The 25,855-nt window shown below is 44.5% G+C and overlaps 1 protein-coding gene across 4 annotated transcripts in view; it reads left to right on the top strand.

The window, feature by feature from the left end:
- RUVBL1 (RuvB like AAA ATPase 1) overlaps positions 1-25,855 on the top strand; it is a 70,555-nt gene that overhangs the window by 2,983 nt on the left and 41,717 nt on the right. For 2 of the 4 annotated variants that reach the window (XM_010336885.3, XM_003926134.3), the window contains exon 1: positions 25,347-25,604. In XM_010336885.3, the coding sequence (XP_010335187.1) occupies positions 25,464-25,604 (141 nt within the window). In that variant the 5' untranslated portion in view covers positions 25,347-25,463. Of the gene's footprint in view, positions 1-3,749; positions 3,882-8,492; positions 8,705-8,815; positions 8,920-25,346; positions 25,605-25,855 lie in introns of those variants that run through there. The other 2 variants (XM_074404167.1, XM_074404168.1) reach the window with 2 other exon arrangements.

A 25,855-nucleotide genomic window follows, 5' to 3' on the forward strand; every position in this document is an offset into this window, starting at 1 on the left:
GCTCAAGCCTGTAATCCCAGCACTTTGGGAGGCCGAGGCGGGCGGATCACAAGGTCAAGAGATCGAGACCATCCTGGTCAACATAGTGAAACCCCGTCTCTACTAAAAATACAAAAAATTAGCTGGGCATGGTGGCGCGTGCCTGTAATCCCAGCTACTCAGGAGGCTGAGGCAGGAGAATTGCCTGAACCCAGGAGGCGGAGGTTGCGGTGAGCCGAGATCGCGCCATTGCACTCCAGCCTGGGTAACAAGAGTGAAACTCCGTCTCACAAAAAAAAAAAAAAAAAAAAAGAGAAAAAACTATGAACAAATATTGAACTCTAGTTGCCAGTACATGTGCAGGAGACAGTGTACTGGTTCTGCACCTTACTTTAAAATGCATCTAAAAAGCTAGATGAACTGATGGGTAGCTAGAGGGATGGCTCGATGGACATATGCATGATAAACAAATGTTACTGGCAGAATCCATTTAGTGGATATATGGGGGATCCATGTAAAACTATTTAAACATTGCTATACTTTTGAACATTTTCATAGTAAAATAAAATATTGGGGGAGAATGAAACAATCCCAATCCTCTAAACTTTAAAAAAAAAAAAAAAAGTTTCTGCCCTACAATCTCTTATCCATAGTGTTTCTAAAATCTAAAAAACTCCAGAAACAGCAAGTTTTCTGTCAACTTTCTGGCAGCAAACCATGACCTGAGCTGAGATGAGGCTAGCTGTAGCTATGTAACTGCCTTTCCCAAGCACGCACATCTTTCACTGCAGATGTTTGATTGTGATGTGCTGCTCATACTCCACTGAGGGAGTCATGTGGTATACAGTTTATCCTCTGTGTTGCCTCTTAGGAATCTGAAAAATTCTGAATTCTGAGAAATACCTGGTTCCAAGAGCTTCAGATAAGGGGTTGTTAGAGACTCATAAAGATTTTTCAGTGACAGGATTTTGTGACTAATTGGATGTGCAATGGGGGAGAAGGAGGACGATGATCTCCAAATTTCTAGCTATAGACCTTCATTTTTTCATTTATTCAATCATGTGATGGTTAATACTGAGTGTCAACTTGATTGGATTGAAAGATACAATGTATTGATCCTGGGTTTGTCTGTGAGGGCGTTACCAAAAGAGATTAACATTTGAGTCAGACCCTTAATCTAGGTGGGCACCATCTAATCAGAAAGACAGACCCACCCTTAATCTGGGTCAGCACCATCTAATCAGCTGCCAGCACAGCTAGAATATAAGCAGGCAGAAAAATGTGAAAAGAGAGACGGGCCTAGCCTCTTAGCCTTCATCTTTCTCCCATGCTGGATGCTTCCTGCCCTCAAACATCAAACTCCAAGTTCTTCAGTTTTGGAACTCTGCCTGGCTCTCCTTGCTCCTCAGCTTGCAGATGGGCTATTGTGGGACCTTGTGATCATGTGAGTTAATACTTAATAAACTCCTATATAATATATATATATATATATATATATATATATATATATATGTATGTATTCCATTAGTTCTTTCCCTCTAGAGAATCCTAATACAAATCTTCTAATAAATGTTGATTGAACACCTGCTGTATGGCAGTCATAATATTTTGGAGGGATACAACTATGGATGAATAAGGCAAATGATGAAGTGTTTTGGGAGAAACAGCAAAGGAGCATGGCTGAGAGGTACTGGTACAAGGGAGGAGGACGCTCATTAAGGGAGAGGCATTTGAGCTGACAAAGACACAGGACAAGGACCAGCCTGCACAGAACCAAGGGAAACTGATGAAAGAATGTGCTGCACAGAGGAAACAGCAGGTTAAGAGACAGCAGCAACCTGAGCCATGTGGCACGTGGCAAGGTGGAGCTGAAGAGAAGAAGCTGCATGCTAAGCATATCCCGAAAATATCTTGCAAAGTATGATTTTTGCCTGGTGGTATGGCTTTCTGAAGCATCAAAGGCAGATGCTCTGGAAAGCTGGCCAGAGGCCAAAGCCAGACTTCCCCAGAAAATAGGATCTCACCAATGCCAAGATTGGTGTTGCAACATCACCCAAGACTCCCTCGCTGTGTGGGTTCTGGTTGCATGGCTAGCCCAGGGGTCTCAGAACCAGACTCCCTGATACAAACCATTGAGACTCACTCCTCAAGACAGTTGCTCTGGAAGCATTTCAGGCCCCAGCCTCTTGTCCTCTTGGGACCCAAGGAAAACAGTCTTTATGGAAAAGACATGTTCTAGTACCAAGTATTTCTTTTTTGTATTGTATGTAGTAGCAAAATGTTGTAAACAAAGTAAATGTCCTTAAAAAGAAAAATTATAGTAAGCTTGAAATTATATCAAGACAGGCCAGACACAGTGGCTCACGCTTGTAATCCCAGCACTTTGGGAGGCCAAGGTGGGCAGATCACCTGGGGTTGGGAGTTCGAGACCAGCCTGACCAATATGGAGAAACCCCGTCTCTACTAAACATACAAAATTAGCCGGGTATGGTGGCACATGTCTGTAATCCTAGCTACTCGCGAGGCTGAGGCGAGAGAATGGCTTGAACCCAGGAGACAAAGGTTGCAGTGAGTCAAGATCGCACCATTGCACTCCAGCCTGGTCAACGAGTGAAGCTTTGCCTCAAAAAAAGAAAGAAAGAAAGAAAGAAATTGTATCAAGACAAAGACTAGGCACAGTGGCTCACACCTGTAATCCCAGCACTTTGGGAGGCCAAGGCAGGCAGGCAGATCACTTGAGGCCAGAAGTTCGGGACCAGCCTGGCCAACATGGCAAAACCCTGTCTCTACTAAAAATAGAAAAATTAGCCAGGTGGTACACACCTGTAATCCCAACTACTCAGGAAGCTAAGGCATAAGATTCACTTGAATCTGGGAGGCAGAGGTTGTAGTGAGCCAAGACTGCACCACTGCACTCCAGCCTGGGTGACAGAGCAAGACTTTATCTCAAAAAAAAAAAAGAAAAGAAAAGAAATTATATCAGGACACAAAGCTACCATAAATGATAATTTTAAAGAAGAGGAGTGTATGGCAGTCTAGACTGGCCCTGAGTTGATCATTTTTGGATGATGGATCTTGCGGGTTCACTATTCTGTCTACATTTTTGGTATATTCAAAATTTTCCATAATAAGAAAACTAAATAGAAAAAGAAAGAGAGATCACGGTGGAATATGTGGAATATATATACTATGGAATACTATGCAGGCTTTGAAAAGAACAAAGGAGTTGTTTGTATCTGTTTGAGAACAATCTCTAAGATATATTGGTAACTGAAAAATAGGGTGCACATTAGTGTGTGTAGCATGTTTGCATTTATGAAAAATACACTCTCTCTATATATGTGCTTGTACAAGTCTAGTAGCCCTACAAGGATACACAAGAGATGGATAACAGTGAACACAAGAAGGTCCCAGGGCTCAGCCGTCTAGTTTTCTCTCTATATATTTATTCCCTGGTGATGTCCATATCTCCCGGTGTTACAAGCCATTGACCCCCAAATTCAGGTTCTATGTGTAAGCCTGCAGCTAGGAGCCTCCCCCTCCTAATTGCAGGCTCACACACACAACCTGAATGTGTAATGGGCATCTCAAACTTAATTGTCAAGGTCAGAATTCCCGGTTTTACCCTCCAGTCCACTCCCATCACAGTGAATGAGAACTGCATCCTCTCAGTTGTGTAAGCAGCAAACCGTGGCTCAGTTCTTGACTCTTCACTTTCTTTCATATTCTACATCCAATTCATTAAAAAATTCTGTTGGTTTTACTCTTAGAATCCAACCTCCTCTAAAGATCTCTACCATCAGCACTTGATCTAAGCCATCATCGCTTACCTGGATTACTGCAACAGTAAGATTCACCCTGGATGTATGGCTCTATGAGCTTTGGCCAATGCATAAAATCAGGTAATCACCATCGAAATCAAGATACAAAACTGATAACCCTCAAAAAAAAAAACAAAACACTTTGTGATCAAACCCTCTGTGATCAAACCCTCCTACACTTTTAATCTCTGGCAGCTGCTTACCTATGCTCTCTGTCTCCACAAGCCTTTGCCTTTTCCAGAACATGATATAAGTGGAAGCATACAGTAGGTAGCCTTGGGGTCCAGCTTCTTTCATTTTGTTTGTTTGTTTGTTTGTTTTGAGACAGAGTTTTGCTCTTGTTGCCCAGACTGCAGTGCAATGGTATGATCTTGGCTCACCGCAACCTCCACCTCTCAGGTTCAAGCGATTCTCCTGCCTCAGCTTCCCAAGTAGCTAGGATTACAGGCATGTGCCGCCACAGCCAGCTAATTTTGTATTTTTAGTAGAGAAGGGGTTTCTCCACATTGATCAGGCTGATCTCGAACTCCTAACCTCAGGTGATCCGCCCGCCTTGGCCTCCCAAAGTGCTGGGATTACAGGCATGAACCACTGTGCCCGGCCTCAGCTTCTTTCACTTAGCATAATGCATTTGGTATTTATCCATTTTGTCGTGTGTAACTGCAGTGTGCTGTCCTTTTTATCACTATGTAGTACTCCATTGTATGGGTGGATCATCATTTGTTTACCCAGTCACCTGTTGAAGGGCATTTGGGTTATTTCCAGATTTTGGCTGTTACAAATAAAGCTGCTCTAAATACTCATGTATAGGATTTTATGTGAACATAAGTTTCACCTGAGTAAATACCAAAAGTGAAATTGTTGGGTCATATGGCAAGTGTGTTTTAACTTTATAAGAAACTGCTAAATTATTTTCCAGAGTGGTCATATCATTTTACATTCCCTCAGCAATGTATAAGAGTTTCCATTGCTCAGCATCATCAATTGTATTTTGTATTGTTGGTTGTCTTGTTTTTGCTTTTATTTTAGAGATGGGGTCTCACTCTGTCACCCAGGCTGGAATGCAGTGGCACAATCATAGCTCACTACAGTTTCAAACTCCTGGGCTCAAACCATCCTCCCACTCCAGCCTCCTAGGTAGCCTGACCAATTTTTTAAATTTTTTTGTAAAGATGGGGTCTCACTATGTTACCTAGACTATTTTATTTTGTTTTTAATTTTACTTTTCCTCGCAGGATGTGGTGTCTCATGCCTGTAATCCCAGCACTTTGGGAGGCCAAGGTGGGAAGATCATTTGAGCTCAGGAGTTAGAGACCAGCCCGGGAAACATAGTGGAACTCCATGTCTACGAAAAATAAAAAAACTTAGCTGGGCATGGTGGCACATGTCTGTGGTCCCAGCTACTCAAGAGGCTGAGGTTCACAGAATGCTTGAGTGCAGGAAGTTAAGCCTGCAGTGAGCCATCATCTTGCCACCGCACTCCAGTCTGGGCAACAGAGCGAAACCCTGTCTCAATAATAATTATAATGTTGACCTTTCCAATAGATGTGTCCTGGTATCTCACTGGGGTTTTAATTTACTGCAGCTGTTCTTTTACTAGGACTCCCTGCACCTGATCTTGTTCTCCTACAGCCTGTTCTGCATACCAAAGCTGGAGTGAGCCTTTGTCTCCTCATCTAACTTGGAAGAAGAGCCAGAGTCCTTAAAGTACCACAGCAGGCAAATGGTGCCATGCACACACACAGAGCCATACACACACGTGCACACACAGATGCATGCACACACACAGAGACACACACAGATGCATGCATGCACACACTTGCGCACAGCAGCAGGCAAATGGGGCCATGCACACGCACAGAGACACACATGCACACACAGACACACACGTGCACACATGCACACGCCAACACACACATGTACAGTGGCAGGCAAATGGGGCCATGCATACGCACAGAGACGCACGCGCACACACACACACACACACTTGTGCACACACATGCACACAGAAGGCAAATGGGGCCGTGGACATGCAGAGACACACACACGTGCACACACACATAGACATACACACACGCACAGTGGCAGGCAAGGGGGCCATGCACACACACAGAGACACACATACAGACACGTGCACACATGCACATGTGCATATACAGACTCATGCAAACACATGTGCAGAGCTGCAGGAAGAAGACACCATGTATGTGCACAGAGACACACCATACACACACAGATGCATGCACACACATGCACACACAGACACATGCACACACAGACACACACACACACGTGAGTACAGTGGCAGGCAAATGGGGCCAGCACATGCACGGAGACACACACACCCCCAAAGACGCATGCACACACAGACTCATGCATGCACACACACACACACACACACGTGCACAGTGGCAGGCAAATGGGGCCATGCACACATACAGAGACATGCACTCACATGCACACATGCTCAGGCACACACATACGCATACACATGCACAGGACACACACATACATGCACATGCACAGAGACACACACGTGCACACATGCACACCATGCTACCTTCCTGAACTTGTCTCCTGTTTTCTTCTGGCTCCAGCCACACTGGCCCCCTTGCTGTTACTCAAAGCCCCCAAGCATGGATCAGAACATTTTTCTCCCAAACCTCTAAACGTCTCACCCCTCACCTCCTCCAACTTTCAGGTCCTGCATGAGCCCTGCCCTGGACAGCCTCTTTAACAGAACAGCCCCCACCCTACTCCTGATCTCTCTTATCCTGCTCCAGTTTTTCCTTTGCGCATATCACCTTTGAACATACGTGTATAGTTTATTTCCTTGTTATGTTCATTCCTCATTATCTGTCTTCCCCTGGGTTTAGCACAGTGCATATAACTGGTGCTCAATAAATGTTATCTCCAGGGAGGGGAACAAGTTGGCTGGAGGGAAGACAGAAAGACATTTTACTTGAAATACATTGGCATTTTAAAAATTTTAAATCATGCAAAAGTATTATAATATTCAAGAATAGTTTTTTTTAATTTTAAAAAATGTCCTAAAGCCACCAATGAGACTAAAGTTCCTTAGTTTGTAGTCCCCAAGGGAAGAGTTGCAAATGCTTTATTGCTGTCAACTGTGGATAGACTGACTCCTTACCCCACCCCACCGTGCCATGTTCCTGTTTCTCTCCCTGTACCTGGTGATCCTGAACCTGTGGAATCCTGTGCACGCACCATGCTCATCCACCCCACCCCGACACTCATCCACAGGCTACTTTCTTGGGCTGGCACACCCTCTGGAAGCTTCCTTGGACCTCCAGGGGCTGGATTGGCTACCTCCATGTCACATTCTGTATAGTCATGCTTTTCTTCTTTTTAAGGACAAATGACAGAAACTCACAGTGAAACCACTTAAGCAAAAAAGGGAACATGCTGCCCACGGTGTAGTGAAAAGCACAGACACTGCTTGTGTCCGGTCCTGCTCCCACCAGCTGAAAACTGTGGAGCCTTGGGCATGTTACAAAACTGCCTTGTGCCTCAGTTTCCTCATTTGTCAAGTGGGGCCTAATACTTCCTAATTCACAGACTAGTGACTATTATATGAATTGGTGTGTCTATAACACTTAGAACAATGCCTGATATATTATAAGTGATATATCAATGTTTGTGAATTTAAGTAAATAAACCTAACTAAAAAGTCTGGGGAAAAGCTTGGTTCATCCAGAGGCTCGGATGACAACATGAGAACACTAACTTTGTCTCTTTCTCTCTGTTCCTCCTTCCTCTGAGTTGTCTCCATTCCCAGACAGGATCCCTCTTCACAATGACAAAGTAGCTGTCAGCAGCTCCACAAAGTCCCCAAATCAAGTCTCCTTGGCTCTGATGAAGCCATGTGCCCCTGCACCAAGAGAGAAATCCAGTGCTCTGCCTGGATTTCCTTATTATGTTCATTCCTCATGAACTCTGCCTAGCCAGGTGTGGGTCATAGGCCCACCCAAGAATGGGGGGAAGGAGGGACCAGGGGATCCCCTACAGGAAATGGAAGGCTGTTCCCAGCAAAATGCAGGTTTCATCACGCCTCCTGTAGGGTACTTTGTCTCTGTCCTACCATCCCTCCCACTAAGCTGAGTTTGCTTTAGACCAGACAGGTGATCCGGAGCTCTCCCCCTTCCTGGTAGCTGAGGATGCCTGGAGAGCAGGGACCTCAACTTGCACATCTTTGTTAGCCCTGGGCCTGGCACACGCAAAGCCCCACAACTGCTTCTTGAATGCACTCACGTTCAAACCTCTAGCCCACGAAGACATTCTCCTCCACAGCAGACTCCCTGGGCCCCCTACAGTTCCACAGGCTGGACACAGTCCCTGGGAAAATTAGTGATGGGAAACAGCCTGCAGAACTGTGATTATTTGGGATTTGTTCTTCATGTTAATGCAATGCTGGTTCCTTTCTGTTTCTTTAATGCCATTTTGTACTAAGGTAGTTCAAAGTTCTTTACAAACAGCTAGTAATTAATTCAACTTCATTAAGGCCAATTAATCTGGGATTAATTATAAATTTGCCCAGAGGAAGTTATTATACTTTGCTCTTTGATTTGAATTCTGGCTTTAAAGAGTCTTTCAGGAGTGAAATGGAAATTTCCCTTTTCTCTGAGGGTATCTACCTTGCCGGTGATTGTGTTAACCATGTGCCTTCCTCAGTAGGTCCCATGCCAAGCTCTGAGGAGGCTGCCACCCAGGTCACCAGCTGAGCTACGTAACATTCCAGCATTAATCAGATCTGCTAATGCCACATTTAGCCGGGGGTCAAGGAAGCCTAATACAGTGGCAAGAACTCCTCCACGAGGATTCAAATCATGGCTGTACTTCATGCTGACAGTGTGACTTCACCATCTCTTCCACCTGCAAAATGGGTATCACAGTGTTTCACAAGATCATTGTGGTCTGTAGTGGTCAGCACCTACTCCCTCTGCTTTCGTAAGAGCTCCACAGTTCTTGGAAACTTCTCCCCTCCTTTCTTCCAGGTCACTGGAGGGCTGACCCCATCTCAGTTCCTGGGATGAGCCTGAGACTCAGTACTAACCAAGCAGCATTGTCCATCCTGCTGGCCACAGTGATTGGATTGTTAGTGAGTATACCACCCAAGTTGGCCTAGTCACAGCTAACGCCGGCATATTTCCCAGGGCAGGCAATACAAGTGTACTCTTTGCCATTAGGCTGAAGTCTGGGCCTGGGCTATGATGAGACCTCAGGAGGGGAGCCCAGTCACGGCAGAATAGTGGCCCCCCAAAGATATTCACATCCTGGTGCCAGTGTAGACTCTGTTACCTTCCATAGCCAAAGGGACTTCACAGATGTGATTAAGATAAGGGTCTTGGCCGGGTACAGTGGCTCATGCCTGTAATCCCAGCACTTTGGGAGGCTGAGGTGGGCGGATCACAAGGTCAGGAGTTTGAGACCAGCTTGACAAACATAGTGAAATCCTGTATCTACTGAAAATACAAAAATGAGCTGGGCATTGTGGCATCCGCCTGTAGTCCTAGCTACTTGGGAGGCTGAGGCAAGAGAATCGCTTGAACCCTGGAGGCAGAGGTTGTGGTGAGCTGAGATCACACCACTGTACTGCAGTCTGGGCAACAGAGTGACACTCTCTCAAAAAAAAAAAAAAAAAAAAAAAAAAAAGAAAAGAGGCAGGAGGGTCAGAAGCAGAAAGATGACATCATAAGAAAGACTCGGCCGGGCAGGGTGGCTCAAGCGTGTAATCCCAGCACTTTGGGAGGCTGAGGCGGGTGGATCACAAGGTCAAGAGATCGAGACCATCCTGGTCAACATGGTGAAACCTCGTCTCTACTAAAAATACAAAAAAATTAGCTGGGCATGGTGGCGCGTGCCTGTAATCCCAGCTACTCAGGAGGCTGAGGCAGGAGAATTGCCTGAACCCGGGAGGCGGAGGTTGCGGTGAGCTGAGATCGCGCCATTGCACTCCAGCCTGGGTAACAAGAGCGAAACTCCGTCTCAAAGCAAAAAAAAAAAAAGAAAGAAAGACTCAATCGGCCATTTCTGTCTTTGAAGGTAGAAAGGGGACTTGAATCCTGGCATATGGGCTGCCTGGAGAAGGTGAGAAAATGGAATCTCCCCAAGAATCCTCAGAAAGGAACGTGGCCCTAACAACACGTTCATTTTAACCCAGTGAGACCCATTTTAGACTTCTGGCCTCCAAAACTGTAAGCTTATCAATTTGTGTTGTTTCAAGCCACTAGATCTGTTATGGCAGCAATAGGAAACTAATATAAACATTTAACTGGAGCGTTGAATCTAAGTTCATATTTATTGACTAAATGGATGGCTCCTAATCCCACTCCACCTAATCAGAATTCTGCAGGGTCTTTGCCAGGCTTATTCTACATCCTAGATCCCAGGACCACAATTTGACAGTTAAGATCTTCACCAAAAAATACTTCAATGCTTGCCCTCTTGTTAGACCTGCTGCATTCATCCGGGCTATCCTGACTGACCTCTGACCCCGCTGCCATGTGCTCCAGATATGGCCCATGGGAGCCCCAGGCTCAGCCACATTCCCAGGCAGACTCTGGGAATCAGCAGATGTGGCCAGGTTTACCCATTGCAGTGGGACATGACTGCTGAAACGGAAACACTGCTCCCAGCAGAGGACTTTATGGTGGGAGGCACAGGCTTTGCCCTTGCTAACCTGACCCCTGTCCCCAGCCCAACTTCCTGCCTCTAGGCTCCAAACCAGTTCCTGTGAGTGCCCAGAGGTACTGTTTCCATTTTAAAAATATGGCAAGTGCTCGCTTCAGCAGTGCATATACTAAAATTGGTACAAGATAGAAACAGTTCGCATGGTCCATGTGCAAGGATAAAACACACACACACAAAATTAATTCAATACATAATAATGAAGGGGGAAAAGCATGACAAAATCAACTGCTAAGACCAGGACACACACACAGAAGGCAACTATTAAGAAAAGATGGCTGGGCGTGGTGGCTCACACCTGTAATCTGAGCACTTTGGGAGGCCAAGGCAGGTGGATCACCTGAGGTCAGGAGCTCGAGACCAGCCTGACCAATATGGTAAAACCTGTCTCTATTAAAAATACAAAAATTAACCAGGCATTGTGGTGGGCACTGTAATCCTGGCTGAGACAGGAGAATCGCTTGAGCTGGGGAAGTGGAGGTTGCAGTGAGCCAAGATCATTTCACTTCACTGGAGCCTGGGCGACAGAGTAAGTCTATGTCTCAAAAAAAAAAAAAAAAAGGCCATGTCTTCACACTCCAAGGTGCTGATACCATGTTCTTTGCCCCTCCCAGTGCTAGAGTCCCTTGTTAAGATTTCATTTAATTATCTTAATAATCCTGTGAGTGTTGTCATTGCTATGCAGGGAAAAATGAGAGGTAACTTGCTCAGAGTAAACAGGATTTGAACCTGGATCATTTTGTGAGATAGGGTCTACCAGGCCACCTGGAGCATCAGGATGGAGACCCCTCTGTTCCCAGATGAACCTTGGTTTATGTCTGATTTCCCCAACCTTGGTGATATGAAAAACATCTTCAGAATTTCTGTGCTGTCTATTAAGTCATAGGAACACCTATGACTTAATTACCATTTTTCTTTCAATTGAACCTGCTTTTTTAACTTAATGAAGTATTTCCCCATACATAGAAAACCATTATCACTTACCAGAAATAGTCAGAAACCACAAAAATAAACACAATAAAAACAACAGTAGCTTTTCCAAAGAGTCTTTAATAAAAGGGAAGACTAGCAAGTACAGTTATGCATCCCTTAATGACAGGGATACTTTATGAGAAATGTGTCTTTAAGTGATTTTGCCATTGCACAAACATCATAGAGTATACTTATACAAACCATGGATATAACTGGAGGTCATGATGTTAAGTGGAATAAGCCAGGCACAAAAAGACAAATTTTGCATGTTCTCACTCATTTGTGGGAGCTAAAAATTAAAAGAATTGAACTCATGGAGATAGGGAGTCAAATAATGGTTATAAGAGGCTGGGAAGGGTTGTGGGGACAGGGAGTGGGAATGGTTAATGGGTACAAAACTATAGTTAGAATGAATAAGATCTATTGCTTGATAGCACAGCAGGGTGACTATAATCAACAATAATTTATCGTACATTTTTAAATAACTAAAAAAGTATAATTGGGTTGCTACTCCCACTCTTTTTTGGTTTTAGTTTGCATGAAACATCTTTTCCATCCCTTTATTTTCCATCTATGTGTGTCTTTATAGATGAAATATGTTTCTTAAAGGCAGCAGATCATTGGGTCTTTTTTTTTTTTTTTTACATGGTTTCACACTGTCACCCAGGCTGAAGTATAGTGGCATGACTATGGCTTACTGCAGCCTTGAACTTCCAGGGTCAAGTGTTCCTGCCACCTGAGACTCCCAAGTGGCTGGGACTACAGGTGTGTGCCACCATGCTTGGCTAATTTTTATATTTTTTGTAGAGTTGGGGTTTCTCCATGTTGGACATGGCCTCAAACTCCTGGACTCAAGCAATCCACCCACTTTGGCCTCCCAAAGTGCTGGGATTACAGGCACGAGCCATCGCACCTGGCAGGTCTTGTTTTTTCAATCCATTCAGCCACTCTTCGTCTTTTTATTGCAAAGTTTAGTCCATTTGCATTCACTATTATTACTGATAAGGGTTCACTACTGTCATTTTATTATTTGTTTTCTGATTGTGGTCTTCTCTTCCTTTTTTCCTTCCTGTTTTACTTTCTGTGATGGTGTTTTTTTCTGAAGGTATCTTTAAATTTCTTGCTCTCTGTGTGTGTGTGTGTGTCTGTGTGTGTGTGTGTGTGTGTCTGTGTGTGTGTGTGTGTGTTAAGGTTTTTTTATTTGTGGTTACCATGAAGCTTGCAAATAACATCTGCATAGTTTATTTTCAACTAATGACAACTTAACACTAACTGCCAAAACAAAAGAACAAAGAGAAAACTAATAAAAACTCTACAGTTTAACTATATCCCCCTGCTTTTATACTTTTTGTTGTTTCTATGACATATATCTTATTATACTGTCATGTCTTGAAAAGTTATCGTAGTTATTATTTTTGATAGGTTCATCTTTTATTCTTTCTACTTAAAATGTGAATAATTTACACACCACAATTACAGTGTTATACTATTTTGTGTTTGTCTGTGTATTTACTATTACCAGTGAGTTTTGCACCTTCAGGTGATTTCTTGTTGCTCATTATCATCCTTTTCTTGCAGACTGAAGAATTCACTTTAGCATTTCTTGTAGGACAAGTCTGGTATTGATGAAATCCTTCAGCTCTTGTTTGTCTAAGAAAGTCTTTATTTCTCTTTTATGTTTGAAGTATATTTTTGCTGGATGTGCTATCCTACTATAAAAGCTTTTTTTCTTCAGCACTTTATTTACTTACTTATTTTGAGATGGAATCTCGCTCTGTAGCACAGGCTAGAGTGCAGTGGCACAATCTCAGCTCACTGCAACCTCTGCCTCTTGGGTTTAAGCAACTCTCCTGCTTCAGCCTCTCAAGTAGCTAGGACTACAGATGCATGGCACCATTCCTGGCTAACTTTTGTACTTTTAATAGATATGGTTTCACCATGTTTGCCAGGCTGGTCTCGAACTCCTGACCTCAAATGATCTACCCACCTTGGCCTCCCAAAGTGCTGGGATTACAGGCATAAGCCACCATGCCCAGCCTTCCTTTAGCACTTTAAGTATGTCATGCCACTCTCTCCAGGTCTTTAAGGTTCCCACTGAGAAGTCTGCTGCCAGATATACTGGAACTCCTTTGTATGTTATTTGTTTTCTTTTGCTGCTTTTAGGACCCTTTCTTTATTCTTGACCTTTGGAAGTCTGATTATTAAATATCTGTATGTAGTTTTATTTGGGTTATATCTGGTGTTCTATGACCTTCTTATACTTGAATATTAATTACTTTCACTAGGTTTGGAAAGTTCTGTTTATTATCCTTTTGAATAAACTTTCTATCCAATCTCTCGTTCTACCTCCTTTTAAGACCAGTAACTCTTAGATTTATCCTTTTGAGGTTATTCTCTAGATTTAGCAGATACGTTTCATTCTTTTTTAAAAAACTTTTTCTCTCTTTGCATTTTATTTTTCTTTTCTTCTTCCTCTTATTTTTTTTTAAGACAAAGTTTCTCACCCAGGCTGGAGTGCAGTGGTGCAAGCACAGCTCACTGCAGCCTTGACATCTCAGGCTCAGCTGATTCTCTCACTTCAGCCTTCCAAGTAGTTGGAAGTACAGACATGTGCCACCACACCCAGCTAATTAATTTTTTTTTTTTTTGATAGAGATAGGGTTTCACCATGTTGCCCACGCTGGTCTCAAACTTCTGGCCTCAATTATCTGCTGGCCTCTCAAAGTGCTGGAATTACAGGCAAGAGCCACCTTGCCTGGCCATCTCTGTGTATTTTCAAGTAGCCTTTTTTTTTTTTTTTTTTTTCTTTTTGATAGTTTTGCTCTTGCCTCCAGGCTGGAGTTCAGTGGCATGATCTCTGCTCACTGCAACATCCTCCTCCCAGGTTCAAGTGATTCTCCTACTTCAGGCTCCAGAGTAGCTGGATTACAGGCACCCACCACCATGCCCGGGTAGCATTTGCATTGTTAGTAGAGACCGGGTTTCACTATGTTGTCCAGGCTGGTCTGAAACTCCTGACCTCATGTCATCTGCCTACCTCAGCCTCCCACAGTGCTGGGATTACAGGCATGAGCCACTGTGCCCAGCCAAATAGCTTGTCTTCAAGCTCGCTAATTCTTTTGATTGATCAGTTCTTCTGTGGACTGATGTATTCTTCATATATCAACTGAATTTTTCAGCTCCTGAAGTTCTGCTTGATTCTTTTTAATTATTTCAATCTCTTTGTTAAATTTACCTGATAGGATTCTGAATTCCTTCTCTGCATTATCTTGAATTTCACTGAGCTTCTTTAAAAGAGCTATTTTGAATTATCTGTCTAAAAAGTTCCCATATCTCTGTCACTTCAGGATTGGTCACTGGTGCCTTATTTCATTTGTTTGGTGATGTCATGTTTTCCTGGATAGCCTTGATGATGTGGATGTTTGTCAATATCTGGGCATTGAAGAGTTAGGTATTTATTACAGTCTTTGCAAACTGAGCTTCTTTGTACCCATCCTTCTTGGGAAGGCTTGCCAAGCATTCAAAGGGAATTGAGTGTTAAGTCTTTGGTCACTGCAGGCGTATCTGCACTAGGGGGCACCCCAAGCCCAATAACGCTGTGACTTTCAGCTGCGCAGAGGTACTGCCTTGGTGGTCTTGGGTAAGATCTGGAAGAATTCCCTGGATTACCAGAGACTCTTGTTTTCTTCCCTTGCTTTCCCAGGAACAGAGTCTCTCTGATAAGCTACCTGAAGCTGAGGGAGGGATGATACAAGCACCTCTATGGTAACATCACTGGGACTTTGTTGGGTCAGACCCAAAGCCAGCACAATACTGTGTCTCACCCAAGGGCCATGGTGACCACTGCTTGACTACTGCTGCCCAAGGCAAGTCCAAAAATGTCATCCAGGAGCTAAGGCCTGGAATTGGGAACCCCAAAAGACCACTTGGTGCTCTACCCCACTGTGGCAGAGGTGGTATTCAAGTTGTAAGACAAAGCGCCTTTATCTCTTTCCTCGTTTCCTCAAACAGAAGGAGTTTCTGTGGTCACCACAACTGGGAATATGCTGGGTCACCTGAAGCCAGCATGGCACTGTGTCTCACCCGAGACTCATGGTAAATACTGTTTGGCTAACACTAATGTTTATTCAAGGCCATGCACTCTCCTCAGCAGATGATGAATCCTGCCAGGTCTGGGTTTTTCCCCTTCAAGATGGTGCATTCCCTTTTGTCCCAGGGCATGTCTAGGAATGTTGTCTGGGAGCTAGAGCCTAACATAGGGGCCTCAGGACTCTACCTGGTGCCCCATTCTACTGTGGCTAAGCTAGTAACCAAGTTGCAAGACAAAGTTCCCTTTACTCTCCCCTCTGCTCTCCTCAAGCAGAAGAAAGGAATCTCTTCGGGAACTGCAAACTGCACTGCCTGGCTTTGAGGGAGGGGTGATGCAGGCACATCCTTGGCTGCCCTGGCTGTTGTCTTTCTAGGCCACATGCACCCCAAATTCACGGGCTCCAAGCCTAGCAGAGCACCAAGATTTGTCCAGGAATTGCAGTCCTTAATGGCAGGCGTCCCCAGACTTTTTACACAGGGGGCCAGTTCACTGTCCCTCAGACCGTTGGAGGGCCGCCACATACTGTGCTCCTCTCACTGACCACCAATGAAAGAGGTGCCCCTTCCTGAAGTGTGGCGGGGGCCGGATAAATGGCCTCAGGGGGCCGCATGCGGCCCATGGGCCGTAGTTTGGGGACGCCTGCCTTATGGCCTAGACTACCTTCCAAGTTTATGTAGAACCCCAGAGCACTTTAGCCTGTGGTGATGAGGCTGGCTGGAACTCAGGTTCTGACCACTGGGATGAATGATTCCTCTCTGGCTATGGCTGGTCTAAATGTTGGTTCACACCTGTAATCTCAGCACTTTGTGAGGCCAAGGTGGGTGGATCACCTGAGGTCAGCAGTTTTAGAACCCCGTCTCTACTAAAAATACAAAAACTAGCCAAGTGTGATGGCATGCGCCTGTAATCCCAGCTACACAGGAGGCTGGTGGGTGGGTGCTGGCTGAATTCTGCCTTGTGTTGCTTTCTGCTGTGACAGGGCAGCACTGAATTCCAGTGCAAATTCCCGCAATCTCTCTGCCACGTACGTAGATTCTCTCTCTGTGCCATGAGGCCGCAGGCTGGGGATGAGACAGGGGTAGTGGAAGTGAGACAAGATTGTCTTTCCCGTTTAGTGCCTCTTTCTTTGATGTGATGTTAAACCAGGGACTGTGACTGCTCACCTGATTTTTGGTTGTTATGAAGGTGCTTTCTTGTGTGGATAGTTTTTCAATTTGGTGTTCCTGCTGGTGGGGGCGAGGGGCAATTGCTGGAGGGCTCATTTGGCGATCTTGCTCTGCCTCCCTCTCATAGGCAACTCCTAATTGTTTTTTTAATCATTAAAGTGTATTGGATTTTGTCAAATGTTTTTTTCTGAATCAACTGAGTTGATCATGTGGGTCTTTTTTTTTCCTTCGCTCTAATAATGTGGTATATTACATTGATTTTTGTATGTCAAACCACCTTTGTATTCCTAGAATAAATCCCACTGGTCATGGTGTATAATCCTTTAACAAGCTGCTAAATTGGGTTTGCTAGAATTTTGTTGAGAATTGTTGCAGCTACACTCAGACAGGATCTTGACTTGTTTTTTTTTTTTGTTGTTGTTAGTTTGTTTTACAGTGTTTTTTGTTTGTTTTGTTTTGTTTTTTTGAGATGGAGTGTCACTCTGTCACCCAGGCTGGAGTGCAGTGGTGTGATCTTGGCTTACTGCAACCTCTGCCTCCCAGGATCAAGCAATTCTCCACCTCAGCCTGCTGAGTAGCTGGGATTACAGGCGGATGCCACCATGCCCAGCTAGTTTTTGTATTTTTAGTAGAGGCAGGAGTCTCAAACTCCTGATCTCAGATGATCCACCTGCCTCGGCCTCCGAAAGTGCTGAAATTACAGGTGTGAACCACCATGCCCAGTCTGTTTTATAGTGTTTTTATCTGGCTTTGATATCAGGGTGGCACTGGCATCATAGAATGCACTGGAAAGTGTTCTCTTCTCTTTTGTTTTTTTGAAGAGTTTGAGAAGGACTGGTGTCTTACTTTGTCACCCAAGCTAAAGTGCAGTGGTGTGATCACAGCTCACTGCAGCTTCAAACTCCTGGGCCTGAGTGATCCTACTGCCTCCACCTTCCAAGTAGCTAAGACTTCAAGTGTGCACAACCATGCATGGCTAATTAAAAAACAATTTTTTTTAGCTGGGCATGGTGGCTCGTGCCTGTCATCTCAGCTACTCAGGAGGCTGAGGCAGGAGAATTGCCTGAACCCAGGAGGCAGAGGTTGCGGTGAGCTGAGATCGCGCCATTGCACTCCAGCCTGGGTAACAAGAGTGAAACTCCGTCTCAAAATTGGAGATAGGGTCTTGCTGTTTCCCAAACTGGTCTTGAACTCCTCTCCTCAAACAGTCCTCCTACGTCAGCCTCGCAAAGTGCTGGGGTTACAGGCATTAGCCATTGCTCCAGGCCTGGTGTTAGTTCTTTAAAGGTTTGGTAGAAATCAGCAATTAAGCCATTTGGCTCTAGGCTTTTCTTTACAGGTAGAGTTTTGATTACTATCTCTATCTCCTCATTTGATTATAGTAAGATTTTCTACTTTTTCTTGAGTCAGTTTTGGTAGTCTGTTCATAGTTTGTTTCCACAAATTTGTCTATATCATCCATATTATCCGATTTGTTTATAATATTTATAGTATTCTCTTATATTCCTTTTATTTCTGTATAGTAAATAGTAATGTTCCTGCTGTAATTTCTGATTTTAGTAATTTGAATTTTTGCTCCTGTTTTCTTAGTCAATCTAGCTAAAGATTTGTCAATTTTTTAATTCTTTTCAAAGAAACAACTTTTAGTTTTTTTTATTTTCTCTATTTTTCTATTTCTCTATTTTGTCTCCATTCTAATCTTTTGAAAAAATTGTGGTAAAAGATACATAGCATAAACTATAACATATTACCCATTTTACATGTCCAGTTAGGTGGCATTAAATACATTTCCATTGTTGTATGACCATCGCTATCATCCATCTCCAGAACTCTTTCATCTTCCCAAACAGACACCCTACAACCCATTAAATTAGCTCTCTATTTTTCCTTTCCCCAGCTCCTGGCAACCACCATTGTACTCTTTGTGTTTATGAATTTAACTACTTCAGGCACCTCATATAAGTGGAGTCCTACTGTATTTATCTTTTTATGACTGGCTTGTTTTTCCTAGCATGATAGCTCAATATTCATCTATGTTGTAACACGTGTCAGAATTTTTTTCTTTTTTAGGGCTTAATAATATTCCATTATATGTATACACTATCTTTTTAAAATCCATTGTCTGTCAATGGATTCTTAAATTGCTTGCACTTCTTTACTATTGGGAATACTGCTACTCTCTAATCTTTATTGCTTCTTTTCTTTTGCTAGTTTTCGATTTAACATGTTCTTTTTTTTTCTGGTTCCTTTAGGTATACAGTTAAGTTATGAATTTGAGATCTTTCTTCTTTTTTATTATAGATGTTCATAGCTATAAATTTCTCTCTTAACACTGCTTTTGCTGCATCCCATAAGTTTTGCTATATTGTGCTTTGTTGTCATTCATCTCATTTTCTGATTTCCCTTGTGATTTCTTTGACCTATTGTTTGAGTGTATTGTTTAATTTTCACATATTTTGTGAAGTTTCCTTCTATTATTGATTTCAAGTTTTATTCCATTGTGATTGGAAAAGTATTATGTATGATTTCAATTTTCAAAATTTATTAAGATTCACTTTGTGGCATCCTGGACTTTTAAGAGCAGATTCAAGGGAGCAGCAAGAGTAAAAGCTATGCTGCACTGGGCTGAAGACTGGGAAGGGAAGTGGGGCACTTAGCAAGACTGAGAACTGTGCTAGGAAAGAAATGCAAGTGATGACACTGGGATGGGGAGGGAGGAGAAAGATTACACATATCCTGTGGGAATGATCAGGGAGAACAGATAGTAATACAGGACAAGAAAGGTAATGGGTGGAACAAGGCCTCTGAGAGGTGGAATTGGGCCCAGGTTATTATCTGGGGCCCAGATAGCAGGGATAGCTTGGCTAGAAGGAAGGTGATGCCTGCCTTTGAGTCAGCATACAAAGAGAATCCAATAGTGTTTGGCACACGGTGGAAGCTTAGGGTAGAGCCTGAGAGTTGTTTCCCAATCTACCTTCTCCTCCCTTTACATAGGAATTGAATTTTTAACTGGGCACACATCCATCCAGTGTAAGGCTGTATTTCTCAGCCTCCTTTGCAGCTAGTTCTAGCCATTTCTGGCCCCTGGGATGAGTTGAAATGATGGTGCAACTTCAATGTCAAGGTTAAAGGGGGGCCGGGTGCGGTGGCTCAAGCCTGTAATCCCAGCACTTTGGGAGGCCGAGGCGGGCAGATCACAAGGTCAAGAGGTCGAGACCATCCTGGTCAACATGGTGAAACCCTGTCTCTACTAAAAATACAAAAAATTAGCTGGGCATGGTGGTGCATGCCTGTAATCCCAGCTACTCAGGAGGCTGAGGCAGGAGAATTGCCTGAACCCAAGGGGCGGAGGTTGCAGTGAGCCGAGATCGTGCCATTGCACTCCAGCCTGGGTAACAAGAGTGAAACTCCGTCTCACCCAAAAAAAAAAAAAAAAAAAAAAAAAAAAAAAAAAAGGTTAAAGGGAAAGACCATGTCATCTTCTTTCCCCTTTTTCCTTCTTGTTGGTGCAAATTCAGCCCTTTTGGGAGGAGTTTGAGCAGCTGTCTTGGACCACCTGAGTGACGGTGTGTGTGGGGAGTGGCAGAGCCACATCATAAAATGAGCATAGGACTTTACTGATTGTAAAGCCAGCTCACTGCTGACATGCTTGCTTGGACATTATGTGAGATAAAGTGACTTCTTTCTTGCTTGATCCACTGTTATTTTAGAACTCTCTGTTACTGCAGCTGAACTAATCTTTTAGCTATTACAACATTTGTGGCCAGGTGTGATGGCTCCTGCCTATAATCCCAGCATTTTGGGAGGTCAAGCCAGGAGGACTGCTTGAGTCTAGGAATTCAAGACCAGTCTAGCCAACACAGCAAGACCCCTGTCTTTACCAAAAAAAAAAAAAAAAAAAAAAAAAAATAGATAAAATTAGCTGGGGTGGTGGTGCATGCCCAGCTACTTGGGAGGCTTAGGCAGGAGGATCACTTGAAGTCCCTCCAAAAAACGAATACAGAAGGCTGGGCGCGGTGGCTCAAGCCTGTAATCCCAGCACTTTGGGAGGCCGAGGCGGGTGGATCACGAGGTCGAGAGATCAAGACCATCCTGGTCAACATGGTGAAACCCCGTCTCTACTAAAAATACAAAAAATTAGCTGGGCATGGTGGCTCATGCCTGTAATCCCAGCTACTGAGGAGGCTGAGGCAGGAGAATTGCCTGAACCCAGGAGGTGGAGGTTGCGGTGAGCCGAGATCGCGCCATTGCACTCCAGCCTGGGCAACAAGAGCGAAACTCCGTCTCAAAACAAACAAACAAACAAACAAACAAAAAAATGAATACAATGTTTATTGATTTATTATTATTATTATTTGATTCTGTCACCCAGGCTGGAGTGCAGTGATGCAATCTCAGCTTACTACAACTTCTGCCTCCTGAGTTCAAGCAATTCTCTTGCCTGAGCCTCCTGAGTAGCTGGAACTACAGGTGTGTGCTGCCATACCTGGCTAATTTTTGTATTTTTAGCAGAGATGGGGTTTTACCATGTTGGCCAGGCTGGTCTCAAACACCTGACCTCAGGTGATCTGCCTGCCTTGGCCTTCCAAAGTGTTGGTATTACAGGCATGAGACACTGCACTTGGGCTAATACATTTAATCATTACTTGGATTACTCCAGTTGAAGCTGGAGACCATGACTGTGCAGTGGTTCCAGGACACCACTGGGTAATTGCATCCTGCCACACACAGTAGCCCTCCAGAGGCAGTGGAGAAGGCAGAGAAAGGCTTGACCTGGGCTTGTGGGTTCAAAGGTCATGTGTTATAGAAGTCAAGGTAAGGAGGGAGCAGAAGGGCCAGGAACCAAGTGATTGATATAATCAAGCTTGGGCTGGAGAAAGAGAGGTGAAAGGCCTGGAGGTGAAAGAATTAGAGTCATGGGAGTAAGAGAATGAGAGCTGGCAGGTCTAGGGCTGTCACAGCACACTTCTGGAATGTAGTAGTCCACACAATTACTTACATATGTGTCACTGCATTGATATGGATTTTCAGTACCCGCAGATAGAAATCTAACTCAAACATCTTAAGCCCCAAAGTAAATGCCATGTTACACCGCAAGTAAGGTGAGGCTGGATGCAGGGATATAAAGGATTTCATCAGGAATCTCTGTCAGTGTTTCTTTCCTCTGTTTTGGCTTCATTCTAAGGTAGAGTCTCCCCAAGAAGTAGTAAAGATGACCAGCCTGAAAATCTATGACCTACATTTTTCTCTCCTGCTATGTCCAGTAAATTGCCAGGACTGACTGTCATTGAACTAGCTGCTCATATTCCTGAGCCAATCAGTGTCTGAGAGGATGGGATACGGGCCAGGGTCACATGTTTACCACTGAAACAAACATGGGGTGTGGGGTCAGTTTGCCCAAACTACCTGGACTGAAAGTGGGAGAACGGTCATTTCCTAAAAGAAAATGAGAGTGATGGTGCCTAGAAGTGGGATGGACAGGAATAACCCTGTCCACTGCAGCAGGCCTCACTTGCTGTTTACTCGCCTTGTGTAGCTTGGATAATGGCCTGCCATATTGTTTTCTGTTGAAATGAAAGAAATCGTCTGACTTTGCAGCCAGGTCCAGCATCTTTGCATATTGGATCTGTGTCAGGCATTTGTCTAATTTGGAAACTTGGACAAACCCTGTCCCCTCCTGGGGCCTCAGTTACCTCACCTGTAAAATGAGAATACTAGGCCAGATCAGTGATTTTCTTTTCTTTCTTTTGAGATGAGTCTTACTCTGCTGCCCCGATTGGAGTGCAATGGCACAATCTCAGCTCACTGCAACTTCCACCTTCCAGGTTCAAGTGAGTCTTGTGCCTCAGCCTCTTGAGTAGCTGGGATTACAGGTTCCCACCACCACACCCAAATAATTTTTTATATTTTTAGTAGAGATGGGGTTTTGCCATGTTGGCCGGGCAGGTTTCGAACTCCTGACCTCAGGTGATCCACCTGCCTTGGCCTCCCTAAGTGCTGAGATTACGGGTGTGAACCACTGCACCTAGCCTATCAGTGATTTTTGAACTGTTCTTTAACACACACAAAAAAAGAACAGCTCTGGTGGAAGTGAGGGCATGGAGCTGGTATTCTACACTCTCAGCATTCCCCATCCCCACCTGTACTGGTCACAGAAGGATTCCACAACTGCTGGGAATGTGGTTTAAAAACCACTAGACCAAGTAATCCAGGGGATTCCTCTGTGCTCTAAAATCCCAATTCCCCCATCCTCTTTTTGGGCTCGAAGGAAATCCTTCTCTTTGTGCCAAAAGAGACAAAGATTGTGGCTTAAAATAATATATGTAAAAAATATCTTTTTCCCTAATTGGACAATACACAAAGAAGACAGTCCCATAGAATGCCTCACTTTGACTACTAGTTGGTGGAAAAGCTTCCTTCTCCACATAGAGAAAGGAATTGCTCCTTATGTAAGAGTAATGACCAGGAACAAGTCAATGAGGGGCTAAGCCACTTTTGTGGGGTGCTGTCTCTAGGGCTGATAAACCACATGCCACTACTAACAACCTCAGCCTTCTAAGGCCTGGCCTCTGTTCTTTTGGGCCCTGAAAATGCCAGAAGATTCCATTCACTGATGGAAATCATTACCAAGTCCCATAAAAGCCAATGTGTAAAATACATGCAGCAAAATGGATGAATTCAAGTGTATGTGTTTGTGTGTGTTCTAGATGCTTAATTGAATTCATGAGAAGGCTTAATTGTGAGATGTGTTGTAGGCTGTGTGTCAGGCACTTTGGTTAAAATGGTAAACAATCAAATGTAGTATGCACCCTCAAAAGGCCTGCAGTTTACTGGGAGAGTAAGTGCTCCCAGTAAACATTGACCGAATAATTATGCAAATCATTAGAAACCTAGATTCAAAAGAAAAGAAACAAACATAGAGAGACCTAGATTCAAAAGTTAGAATCAAGATGTACAAGGAGGTGTGTAACTCTGGAACTACTGTAATTGGATTTGATTTCAGGTCTGTCTCAACTGTAATATAAACTCTCCTGCACTCTGGACAAATCCTTCCATTCCTCTGGATGTGTTTCCTCTTCGGTAAAATGGTATCATATCATTTGCTTCTGAGGAAATCTCTCCTATTTGTTAGGATTCAGTCAAGGCAACATCACTTTCATGATGCTTTCCCAGGCTCTTTGGCTGTTCTAGGTGCTTCTTCTCTGGTCTTGCATGCCACCTGGGCATACCTGTCCCAGTACGCCTCATGTTGCAAGTTTTCTAAGCAAGGAGTAAGCTCATCAGGGCTTTTATTCCTGTATCCCCAGTGTTAAAATGTGCGCTCTGAATGAAGAGACCCCCCCCATACAGGCTTTGTGTGAGCAATGTGGCTGCTGTTTATTCACCCAGGTGGGGGCAAGCTGAGTCCAAAAAGAGTCAGTGGAGGGCAGTGGGATAGGAGTTGGTTTTAAAGGTTTGGGGTAGGCAGTGGAAAGTTACAGAAGTTACAGTTTAGGGCAGTTTTTGCAAAGTGGGAATGGATTGTAGGGTCTGTAGTCACGAGGTTGATGAAGGTTGGTTACAAAGTCCAATTGCCTTGTCAATTGTGGCTAGTATAAGGAACAAATAGAAGAAAGTCTCAAGTTAGTCAGGCACCACAGGTGTTGATCATTCTTCCTTCTTTAATGGTCTTCCAGTTCCTTCAGATTTTCTCATTCCAGGAGGCCATCCAAGGTGTACAGGGGTCACGGGGGTTGCCATGGTGTCCATGGTGCTGTCAGTCAGCCTAAAAGACCTTACACCCAGTGCATTGTGGTGTCTGGCTTGTGTTTGTTGAATGGATGGATGGATGGATGGCAAGGACAATTGTGGTACAGGTTGTGCTAACATCATTATGCAACTTGACAGGACAATTTGCTGGCCAACTGTCATCTGGAGTCATAGGACGGGATGAGCATTATATAGGTTTTGAAGCCTGAAGCTTTCCAGTTCTGATTATTTGTGGTGCTTTCTTGGACAGATGGGCCTCCTTCCGCCTGTTTGTAGCTGCATTTGGAATTACACTACCTTACAGGGCTGTGAAGTTTTGAAACTGCAAAATATTATTCACAGTTAACTGAACTGAACTTAGCAGGAACCTTATCTCTGGGTGGAGGAAGGAGGCTAGAGGCAGGGGAAGACAATTCCATGAAAGGAGTGGTTGGCTGAACTGGGCCTTTGCAGGAAGATGCAAAGGTCTTGGCCCAAGAAACTTCAGAAAACACTGGTTAGTAACCAAAAGTTCCCGTTTAAGCTCTGAACCTCAGTTCCTCTATTTCCAAAACGGAAGTAATAACTTGAGCTTCGCATAAGAGTACGGACGTTCAAATGTGCTAATAGATAGGACGGAACGATTAGGAATGGTATCGGGGGCCACTACCTCACGCTACGCCTCAGCCGTAGATCAAATCCGGGGCGTGGTCCCACTGTGCTCCCGACCCCAGCGTGGGCAGGAATCGCCGGCTGCCGGGGGAAGCCAACCCTGAGACACAGACGGAAGTGGGTGACCGGAGCTCCAGCCTCAGTCGCGATGGGCGCAGCCGTAAGCCTATGGGGAGCAGAGGCGTTTCCGCTTCCACCAATGGAACGCCAACCTAGGCGGGCCTTTGCAAATTACCCTAGAAACGGCCGCATGGTAACTCCGGGTGCCGGTTGCACTTTCCTAGCTGCTGGTTTTCCACGCTGGTTTTAGCCCCCGGTGTCTGCAAAATGAAGATTGAGGAGGTGAAGAGCACCACGAAGACGCAGCGCATCGCTTCCCACAGCCATGTGAAAGGGCTGGGTCTAGACGAGAGCGGCTTGGCCAAGCAGGCGGCCTCAGGGCTCGTGGGCCAGGAGAACGCGCGAGAGGTGTGGTCAGCGGACCAGGGAGTTGGGGGCTCCGAGCAGGGCTGCTGCCGCGAGAGAGCTGCTCAAGTTGGGGGCTTGTGTCGGGATGCGCGCGCAAGGGGTCTCCTGCCATAGTTTCCTCAGGGAGGTGAAAATGGGCCAGGGGCCTCGGGGAGGGGCGCCACCCTGGAGCTGGGTGACTGGTCGCCCCAGGGAAACTGGTGACGACTCACAGGGGCAGTTGACGGTTTGCTTCAACTCATGAACTAGTA

This window comes from Saimiri boliviensis, chromosome 8, assembly GCF_048565385.1.
Source record: "Saimiri boliviensis isolate mSaiBol1 chromosome 8, mSaiBol1.pri, whole genome shotgun sequence".
NCBI classification, from domain to species: Eukaryota; Metazoa; Chordata; class Mammalia; order Primates; family Cebidae; genus Saimiri; species Saimiri boliviensis.